General features: G+C 37.9%; 1 protein-coding gene across 4 annotated transcripts; it reads left to right on the forward strand.

Moving 5' to 3' along the window:
• The first annotated feature begins 254 nt into the window (after positions 1 to 254).
• Positions 255 to 11,062, forward strand: LOC104821767 (protein ALWAYS EARLY 3). Of its 4 annotated transcripts, none has more exons than XM_010552755.2 (20): positions 255 to 411; positions 1,058 to 1,174; positions 1,923 to 2,021; positions 2,261 to 2,323; positions 2,419 to 2,496; positions 2,700 to 2,880; positions 3,319 to 3,578; positions 3,869 to 4,247; positions 4,758 to 4,835; positions 5,387 to 5,601; positions 5,697 to 5,753; positions 6,088 to 6,405; positions 6,496 to 6,674; positions 6,754 to 7,036; positions 7,541 to 7,660; positions 8,161 to 8,319; positions 8,755 to 8,898; positions 8,995 to 9,213; positions 9,397 to 9,648; positions 10,696 to 11,062. In XM_010552755.2, the coding sequence occupies exons 2-20, from the start codon at positions 1,076 to 1,078 to the stop codon at positions 10,858 to 10,860; spliced, it is 3,348 nt and encodes a 1,115-aa protein (XP_010551057.1). In that variant the 5' UTR covers positions 255 to 411; positions 1,058 to 1,075; the 3' UTR covers positions 10,861 to 11,062. The 4 variants fall into 4 exon arrangements, with proteins under 4 accessions (XP_010551057.1, XP_010551054.1, XP_010551056.1 ...); XM_010552752.2 differs by having other exon boundaries at positions 257 to 411; positions 7,424 to 7,660; XM_010552754.2 differs by having other exon boundaries at positions 257 to 411; positions 7,424 to 7,660; positions 8,257 to 8,319.

Raw genomic sequence — 11,062 nt, forward strand, 5'->3', positions numbered from 1 at the left:
GGGCCTATTAATTATTATGGGTCATTGTTAGTTCAGCCCATCGTGCGACGCCGAAGCGTTGAACTTGAACGTAAACCCACGCGCACACGGCGCGTCAAACAAACGCGCGTTGCAATTTGTCGAATTAGAAGAAGCACTTCATAATAATTGATCAATTTTAGGATTTCTTTTAGCATTATTGACTTTTTAGATTTTATTTTTTATTTTTATTTTTAAGTTTTCGCGGTTATACTTATATCCCCAAAATTCTTCTTCTTCTGCTTCGTCTTCATCTCCATCTTCCCCTTCTTATTCAAATCCATCACTGGATCAACGGCTCTGGTCTCTCGATTCGATCTCTCTCCCGCTTCTTCTCCTTCTCCTTCTCTTGTATTCCATCAATGGCTTCCGAGTAATTCCGAATTCTGGTAGGTAAGCCCTTGGAATCTTCATCTTCCTTCTCTCTTTCCTCGCATAGACGCACTCGATGTCTGATTCTCTTTCTTCTAATAGATTTCGAAAATCATTGAGCTCTCTTCACAATTCGAGCGTTTTCCGTTAAACTCCGGGGATAAATCATGGAATTGGATGTGAAAGCAGGCGAAATCAGTTTCAAATTTGTTCTATTGTTTTCTTCGTTATAGGGAACCTTAGCTCTGAATTTGTGCTTAGAATTAAATTCCAAGCTTAACTTGGTGGATATTTGATTATGTGATTCGAAGTCGCTCGAATTTCAGTCCAGCTATGTGGAGTTGTGAATGGACTTTAATGCCTTATTCCGCAAATATGGGTCGTCAACTTTCCTTATGTTGTCTGTGCGTCTCATAATCCGTCGATTCAAAGTAGAAAAGGCCAACAAGATTCTTTGTCGGCATTTTTTTGCATTTGTCGAATCCATCGGCTGTATGCATGACGATTTCAGTCTCATGAGTGTAACCCGATGATGGTTTTTTAGAGATAATGACACAGAATATTTATTGGGTAATGGGTTCAACGATTGTTCGTTAGAAATGTGTTTGCATTTTGGCTGTGGGAAGTAATTTTCTGAATCTTGTTTTGGATTTTGGGAATGTTTCAGATAACAGAAGAAGATCTAATGGCTCCTTCAAAGAAGTCTAAATATAAGAAGGCTTCTCGTGTTAATGTTGTCTCCCCTAACAAAGATGAAGAAAATAAGAGCAAAACCAGACAACGGGTAAGAGTCGTCTTTCCTCATACTTAGTTGGATGACCTAAGCTTTCTTATTTAGGTAAGAATATTCGTCTTGATTTTGAGGAACCTTGTTCTGCTCAATATTTGACTATGTCCTGAAATTTCACATGGCAAGGCTGGAGATTTGATAGCAAAATAGTGATATTCAGGTTTAGGTGTTAGTTCATTTCATGTGTCACATTGGTGAGGTTCCTAATATCTTGTATGAGCAAAAATATTTATCTGGTAAAGATGTAGTTTGTGCCATTCTAAGATTGGAAATGATGGTCGGCACGACCTGGCTTCGTGAGATAAAAAAAAATTGGGTTTGCAAATTCCTCCGGTCAACCAGTGTTAGTGGCACTTAACTTGGGATGCGCACTAATCAGTCACAACACTGGGTTAAATTTCATTTCTCCAAATATGGAGCACGATAAATAGTTCTCTTCGATTCATTGTTTTATACCAGAGAAATGTTTGTAGATTCTGGAAATAATTAAATTTCTTTCTTTACCTGTCTTTTGCAAATGTTGATTTTAGTACACTTCGATATTGATCTGCATTTGAAGAGGCATCACATTTTTCAAGTTATGACGAGGAAGTATCCTCAACATTTTCCTGTTGGCGCCGTTTATTTAATTAGATGATGTACTGAATCGCATTGCTTCAAGAAGAATGCACCTCGCCTTCTTCATGATCATATGAGTTTGATGTATTAGCATATCTTATACTGCCACTCTTTTTACATGCAGAAGAGAAAATTGTCGGATATGTTAGGTCCTCAATGGAGCAAGGAAGAGTTGGAACGCTTTTACGATGCATACCGGAAATTTGGTAAAGAATGGAAGAAGGTTGGTTCTAATATCTATTGTTCCCTTTCTCTCTCTGCTTGTGTGTGTGCGGGTTAGTGAAAAAAGTGAAACATAGATCATTCAGAATTTGGAGTATCATTTACAAAAGAAGTATAATTAGTCTAAAGAACGAATCACTGCCTAGTCTACCTTATATGTTATGTGGGTAGTTATGTTTTTGTTATGATTGTTATAATTGCATAATCTGTATTTGGTCATTTCTCTTCTATGGTGTATAGGTTGCGGCATTTGTTCGAACCCGCTCTATAGAAATGGTGGAGGCTTTATACACTATGAACAAGGTTAGCTTTCTTCCCTTCTTATTGAATGAGGTCTGGTTTTCTATATAAACAACAAAACATTTTCTCGTCTTATATTAAGCTACCTACACTTTTAGGCCTATTTATCTCTTCCAGAAGGCACTGCTTCGGTGGTTGGCCTAATTGCGATGATGACAGATCATTACACTGTATTGGTAAGATTTATAAAGCAATTCAGTAGTTAGTGATTTTTGTATTCTTCTTATGGTCAAACTTACAAGCGTATATGTAAATCCGAGATAATAGAATTCAATTTGTTTCCATAAAATATTTGTTTGTCTTATATACATTCTTGTTGTTTATTCATTGTGAAAGACTAATGATGAGAACTACGCAAACCAATCTAACTCTTGTGTAGCATGGAGGAAGTGACAGTGAGCAGGAAAGCAACGAAGGCACCAACACACCTAGGAAAGGCCAGAAGCTTGCTAGAGTGAAATCCTCAGATCATCTATCCAAAGGTCTAGAGGGTCTCTCTGACCGCTTGCAATTCAGATCTTCCTCAGGCTCCTTGTCATTGTTGAAGAGGAGACGTACTGGTAGTATTCTCTCTCTCTCTATCGCAATACGTATATATGTATATATATGCCTCACTGATGCACATGCATGAGTTTGCATATGTGTGTGTACATTTTTATGGATGAATGAATCTGCAAGGTGCACACATTTCTCGTCAGGTATTGTGGCAATCATTCCCATATCATACCTTTCAATTATTGGCAGAATTAGCTTTGGTAGAATTGTTTTTCTAGCGTAAATGCATAACACTTGTGCCTGAGAGCTTGAACTCAAGTATGTTGCTTTGGTAAATGTATGAAGTACCTCAGGGAGAATTTGTCTTCTCTGTATAGCTTCTCAGTCTTCTCTTATTCATAAGCTACTTCTCTCTTATTTATGTAGGGGTTTTGTGCTAATCTTGTGACTAAGAGTTATTCATTGCTAACCGATTTTCAATTTTCATATCTTCTGGTGTTAAGAGACTGTGCCCCGTGCTGTTGGGAAAAGGACTCCTCGAATTCCTGTTTCATTTTCCCGTGAGAAGGATAAAAGGGAAAGATATTTATCACCTGTAAAGAGAGGTCTAAAGCTGAAGGGAGATGCTATTGATGATGACATGGAACATGAGATAGCACTAGCACTGGCAGAAGCTCTGCAACGAGGTGGTTCTCCCCAGGTTTCCCGAACACCAAACAGAAAAGAAAAGATGTACTCCCCGTATAAGAAGGATGAAAAAATGGTATACTTTTTGTTTGCAACTATGTTTACTCTGCACTTTCCGCGTGGAGTTTATGTTCTCTGTTTTTTGCATTACAGTGAACTTTTAAATATAGTTTTTAAGATCTTGCATGCACTACTTTGACTACTTTGAATTTCTTTTTTTGGGATTAAATACTTCTGAATTCTGATTGTAATTGTAAACGATAAATCCATCCTTTTTGCATATTCAATTTGATAGAGGAGAGGCATGTGTGCTTAATTTGGATGTAACTCATATACACATATGAACTGATAGATTTTGAAATTCAGCGTGCAGAAATCGACATGGCGATTGCCAAGCTTCATTCATCTGACATGGATGAGGGTGGCTGTGAACTAAGCTTAGGAAGCACTGAAGCTGATAATGGCGATTTTGCTGGCCCAAGAAATTACTTGATGCACGGAGAAGGTTCTAGTGCTGTGGAAATGCTACAGAAGGGAAAAAGATACTACATGCAAAAACTAGATGTTGACGAGAGTCCTAACAATCGGACAGATGATGTAAAAGAAGCCTGCAGTGGGACAGAGGAAGGGCAACACTTAGGTCCTTGCAAGGATAAATTTGAACCAGAGGGGGTGGTTGAGAATTCTTCAAAACCCACTTATAAGAGTTCAAGGAGGAAAAGTAAAAAAGTTCTCTTTACAGCAGGTCTGCTCTAGTTTTTTCCCCTTCTTAGTTTGTGTTTAACTATCTAAAATACTCATTGAATGAGGAAAAAAGGAGTAATAGAAACATCAATTCTTCTTCTCTCTAAGCACCCACCTCACTGCAGCTAAAGAAGTAAATGCATGCTAAATTCCAACATATGCAATAGACGTCCAGGTATCCTATTTAGAAACAGGGGGTTTGACCAATTATGTTTTTATCACATTTAAGTATCTAGAAAAAGCCATGAATTGAGTTTTTTTTTCTTTTTTTTTTTTTCTGAATGTTGTGATTGTAAATTGTAATTTCATCATGAGGTTACATGGGCATTCTTCATTATGCATATTGCTACACAGTGAAAACTTCAACAATGCTCTTGTGCTTGTTTGTGATTTGATTGTTATATTTAAATGTACTTGCAGTGATTATTAATTGTGCTCTTTGCTCGTCTGGATGGTATTGTTGCCAAGGCAATCCTTTCTTGGTTTCATATGATGACCATCTTTACTGCAGATGAAGGCGCTGCATGTGATGCTCTCCAGACACTAGCAGATTTGTCGTTGATGATGCCTGACACTGCCACAGATACTGGTAAGCTATATGTTTGACCTGATGTTGTCCTTTAGTTGATTGTCTAAATCCTGTCAAAGGTGTACTTTGATGAGCGGTTGTAGTTTATCGTTCTTTCACGGATCAAACTTGGAGCATGAAAGGATATACATGCTGTCTTTTTTTCCGAGAGTTAATAATGGGCCATCTACCAAAAGCATCTAAATTTAGAGGTAGAGTTAAAACTAGTCAACACGAAGCTATACATCCTTGTCTAAGTTACCACCTATTTTCTGCTACTTGAAGCTCCCCTTTGGTTCTTCCTTCAAAGTAGCCAAACGTCTCCAAAAGGAATAAAAGCAGTAATATTTTGAACTTCTTGATCTGATAAGACCTGACCAAACCCACAGATTACATTCAAACTACTATCACTCCAATGCTTATTCTTTACTTTACCATTAATTATCAGCTGAATTAGTTGTCTCGAGCAGATGTGCAGTTAATTTCAGAGTCCATTTAACCTTTATCCATATTCATGTTTCTTTATCAATTGGCTTGTCAGCTATGATCTGAATTATGGTTTGATGTGTCAGAGTCTTCTATTCAAGTGAAGGAAGAAAGAGCTGCAAAAGCTGACGAGTCTGACTTAAAAGGGAGTGGTCCAGCACCCAGGTCTAAAATGGGTTCCCTCAAGTTCTCCAAGCAGAGAAAATCCACAACTGATGTTCTTAGTAATACTGAAGCAGAGAGGAAAAGTCCAAGTAGTATTGTTATGCGAAAAAGAAGGCAGAAATCATCACCAGTTAAAGTAAAAGAATCTGTGTTTTTAATGATGTCAGTGTTGCTCTTATCGGTTTTGTTATCAGATTTCATGACATTGTGGTAGCCATTTTCTTCTTGTAGGTTCCTAAAGATGAAGCTCCATCTAGCTCACAATTTGCAGAATCTCCTAATAGAAAGGTGTGTAATTTGTATTGCCTTGCAAGTTTCAAATATTCTAGCTATAAAAAGGCACATCTAGTACTTATCCGCATACTTGTTTGAAGTTTTTTTCTGAAATGTACTCCATTTATTTGACAACTAAATTATTTGAACGTTTCAAATTATTTAAAATTTATCTTTTTTTAAAGGGATTTTCTTAATTTTGGAGAGATTGGTCTCGGACTTCTATCCTCTCACTTGGTGGAAAAGCACATCTAGCCACTAAGCTATCATGCCTTCGCCGTTATGTTCCTTTTTTCTTCATGGGATTCCTTTTCTAGCTATTATGTTGACATGGGTTGTAATGTTGTAGGGAATAGATGAGGGAAAGAGGCCTGTTGGTAGAGGCAAACGCTCAACAAATATCCCAAACTCACATGGAAAGAAATCAGTCAAACACCATGACCATACTTCCTCGAGCAACGGCATAGTAGAAGGCAATGGAACAGCTCTGTCAACTGCACAAACCTACAAAAAACAAGTCAACTTACCAACTAAAGGTAGACGCAGGAGAAAGACACCAGCTGAGAAGCTTCTAACGGATGAAGATGGGAAAAGTTCTGAGATTCTAGTGAATGGATTTTCTAACACCCAGATTCAATCACTGAATGACAAATCCCTTAATCTTAAGGTCATTAACCTATGATTATAAAATTAGCTAGCAGTTTAGTTTGTTGAATTTCCAGGTTATGGGTAGTAATCCTACACTTTTTGTTTGCAGGAAAAGCTTTCACATTACTTATCTAGTTACCGATCCCGGAGATGGTGTGTTTTTGAGTGGTTCTACAGTGCAATTGACTACCCTTGGTTTTCCAGACAAGAATTTGTTGAGTACTTAGATCATGTAGGGCTGGGTCATGTTCCAAGGTTTACTCGTGTTGAATGGGGTGTCATAAGGAGGTCATCACCACTTGAATGCTGCTATTTTCCTGCTTTTTGATGCTCTTATGTCCTGATTATTCATACTTTATCGATGCAGTTCCCTGGGCAAACCACGACGATTTTCTGAACAATTTCTGAAGGAGGAAAAAGAAAAGCTATACCTGTACAGGGATTCTGTAAGAAAATATTATGTTAAACTTAATGCTGGAGTGAGGGAAGGACTTCCGACGGATCTGGCTCGACCCTTAAATGTGGGACAGAGAGTCATTGCTTTACACCCGAGGACGAGAGAGATTCATGATGGCAGTGTGCTAACTTTTGATCATAGTAAATACAGAGTTCAGTTTGACCACTCTGACCTAGGGGTGGAATTCGTCAAGGTAAAGTTTTTTTCCTGAATACTGCAACTTTGTATGGCATCTTAGGGACATGCATAATTCGATGTTTTGGACATCGTATTATCAGTTGTTTAGCATTTCTGGACCAACCACCTAAATGGAAAAGAAACAGAGAGGGATTTGTCATAGCGTATTCATTCCACATTCTCATGACCACATTAAGTCTCAACTAGCCTTGATTAATAGAATCCCTGTAAGAGTTCTAACAAAATATTGTGCACTTAACGGGCATCCAATTCTCTCCTGTTTGCTTTATGGCTATCTTTAAGGTAACTTTACGAAAGAATATGGGATATAATCACTTGTGTTGGAATGATTTTTTGATATTGGTCACTTTTAGATCACATGTAATCCATTCCTCTTATGTAGGATACTGAATGCATGCCGCTGAATCCTCTACAAAACATACCAGCATCACTTGCACAGCAATATGTCTCCTTGAATCATCACATTCAGAATCACAGTATGCTCAAAATGCATGAGCAGGAAATTGAAAACATGCCAGAAGGATATCTCAAACTTTCATGTGAGACATTGGAGAATTCCCGTGGGCCTCACTTGTCACCATCCAATTATAATATCAGTAATTCATTGAAGCAACAGAAGGTTGGCTTTCCAAACAATCTTGAATCCTCATGTTTTACTGTTTCGATTGATATATTCTGTTGCGAATTTCATCGTAGTTCTACTGTTAATTTAGCATTAATTTGTTGTTAGGAATTTTGAGACGTTCCTTGTGATGACTTGATTTCTTAAAGATGCATCGGTTTATAGATTTGGGAAAAGTTAAAGATGAATGGGTTTCTATCGAAGGGGTCCCATCCATGGAATTTCTCTTTTTCCAGCATCCGTCTACTGAGAAGTTCCTTTGAGACTTAATATATAAGTCGAGTCTGTTATCAACCATATGCCATTTGACTTGAACATTTTATTAGACTATAAGCTGAGAGAGTATCTAGCGTTTTTCTCCTTTTCTGATACAGTTTGATTTGCCTTATTTGAAGATGCCTTTGCCTTGCTTTTGACCATCGACAACTCAACTTCAGTTATTTTTGTAACTTCTAGAGAGTTATTTCGATGATACTTGAGTTAGTCAAATTTTCCAGGTCGATAGCTCAAGTACAAATTCACAAGCCCAAGTTGTAATGGATGAGGCTATTCAATCACAATTTGTAAATTCTCAGCCTTCAAGCTTTGCACAGGGTCAGGCAAAAGAAGCTGATGCCCAAGCTCTTTCTGAACTCACACGCGCGCTTGACAAGAAGGTTTGCCAATTATTCTTCACACATTAGCTTCTATATCTGTGGTTTGTTCATTATGTAATTCACTTTATCACCCCCCCTTTAATCTGATTTTTTGATTGCCCTGTTCTTTCCCCCTCAATATATAATGGTTTTGCTTCAATCTTGTCAACATAATCTTTCTCTGTTGTCTATTTGACAGTATTAGTAGAGACTATTCCTTGACATGATTATAAAAATTATCAATGTCTAGATGATTCACTAGGATATATATAATAATAGATTTTATCACTGTGAACGTGGTTTTTTTTGCAAAAGAATATTTTGGGGTTTAGTACATTACTCCTTGGTTCATTCCATAGTATGGTCTCCCCTACGTGTGACTATCATTGATTTTCTTCAGACTCTTACAGCTTATTAGTTTTTGAATCAACTAATTGATATTCTATGAAGCTGCAGGAGCTAGTTCTGTCTGCCTTGAAGTGCATGAACAGTGAGATTGAGGAAAGTCAAAAAGATGGGAACAAAGCTCTTAAGGATTCTGAACCTTTCAAGAAACAATATGCTGCAGTTCTCTTTCAGCTTAGTGAAATCAATGAGCAGGCATGAGATCGGGAAATATTTATTATAAGTCATCTTCCTTTAGTATGGGGGATGCACATTCCGAGCATTTTTTAAAATTTGTTTTTCAATATGCAGGTTTCATCGGCTCTTCTTCGTTTGAGGCAGCGAAACACTTACCAGGCAAGCTCGTCATATATGCCATTCAGATGCATGAACACTTCAGGAGATCCGGATGGTCATCTGACTTGTTTAGACAATTCTGTTTCTGAATCCCATGACCATGGACCCCATGTGTCTGAGATTGTGGAAAGTTCAAGAACAAAGGCACGGAGTATGGTCAATAGAGCTATGGAGGTACATACAGTTGAGCTGGTCTATGTTTATACCTGGTACAGAGAATATAAGAGCATGTGTATATGGCAAAGTTCATGATTTGATAGCTATTTCTTTTATGGATCTACCTTTCTGTTGCGAGTCAAAACATTTTAACTAGAAAGTGTTAAACCTTAACCATTTTGGCACTTTTATCTTTTGCAGGCTATGACATCTTTAAAGACAGAGAAAAACAATGTTGTAAATATCGAGGAGGCCATCGATTTTGTTAATGATAATCTCTCAGTGGATTGCGCGGAAGCACCAGTTCAGCGACCACAAGTTGCCCATGATCAGTTGCTTGCCTCCGGTCCAAATCCAGCCATTGATTCTCGCTCAAATCCACTTGGTCGGAATGATCCACAAATTCCCTCAGAACTTGTCTCACGCTGTGTGGCTACTCTGCTCATGATTCAGGTGAAAATCTCTATTCCGTTCAAGATTTTATTTCTCACAGTTAGAGCCATCTGCGAGTACAGACAGTGCCTTATTATACTTTCATGCGTGTCTAGGCTAGGCTTTAAAAAATACTAGCTAGCGACCAAATTTTGGGTAGAATTTTTGCATTTACATTAGGGTAAGAATTTATTAGAGGAAAAATTCTATTTTGGTATGCCATATATACGCCTGTTTTCTACTTCAGAGCATTCTTCTTTTTCATAAAATGATCCAAATATATATAATAAACTATATGGAGAACTGATAGACCCTCGGGCTTTGGCCGAGAAGGCCTTGGATGGGTGGGAATGTCCATTATAAGAGGTTTGGTGGGTTATGACATTTTGTTTTTCTTTTAGCGATATTTCTATACATTCAAGTTAAGACATGTTTCCTATTTTCAGTTATGGTATTTTATTTTTTGTTTTATGATGAATGCAACCGTTATATAAGGAGCATTCGTCATTAAGCAATAAGAACATCAGATAATTGATCCACGTGCGAAACAATATTTGATGGAATCCTTCGGGTTCTATATCAAACTGGTATCATAACCGGGGGATAGAACACGGGTTCTATCAAATTCGTCCCAGAATTCCCTCCGGTACAATTTGATAGGACACGTGAATTCTATCGGATGTTCTTTTTGTTTAATAGCAGTGTTCTTTATATAGGGCTTACATTCGTCATAAAACAAGAAAAATACCTTAAATGAAAACATGAATCATGCCTTAGATATATAGAGAAATGAAATATCGCTAGAAGGAAGAAAACAGAATAACCATCCAAAGCCTTCTCGGCCAAAGCCCGGGGGTCGATCAAGAAACCGATGTATTCTATGGCTCAAATAGTGGTAAGACATTAGAGAATCACAGGCCATTGATGTTGTTCTGCTTTCGATCAGTCGAGTCTGCATAACAATCTTGTTTCTCATACATCCACCGAGTCGAGTTTCTTTATATTGTTTTTTGCAAATACTTTGGGGTGATTCTAACGTTGAAACGAAAAAAAAAACAACGATTGCAGAAATGTACGGAGCGACAGTTCCCGCCGAGCGAAGTAGCGGAGGTACTGGACTCGGCCGTGGCAAGTCTACAGCCGAGTTGCTCACAGAACTTTCCGATCTATGCAGAGATACAGAAGTGTATGGGGATAATCAGAAACCAGATACTAGCCCTCGTACCCACGTAAGTACAAAATACCCCAAAAAAACTACTAGGAAATACTACTACCAATCTCTTTATAAAAAAAACCCTTCAATGATTAGGATTTGGAGACCACGGGTTTAGGGTTCTTCTTCCTCAGTTTCGTTGTTATTCGCCCCCTCAACAACCATTTTGATTCCAATGTGTGCATTAAGTGAAGAAATAAGTTGCATTATACGTACACTCTT

This window comes from Tarenaya hassleriana, unplaced genomic scaffold, assembly GCF_000463585.1.
Source record: "Tarenaya hassleriana unplaced genomic scaffold, ASM46358v1 Cleome34, whole genome shotgun sequence".
In the NCBI taxonomy this organism is placed as follows: Eukaryota; Viridiplantae; Streptophyta; class Magnoliopsida; order Brassicales; family Cleomaceae; genus Tarenaya; species Tarenaya hassleriana.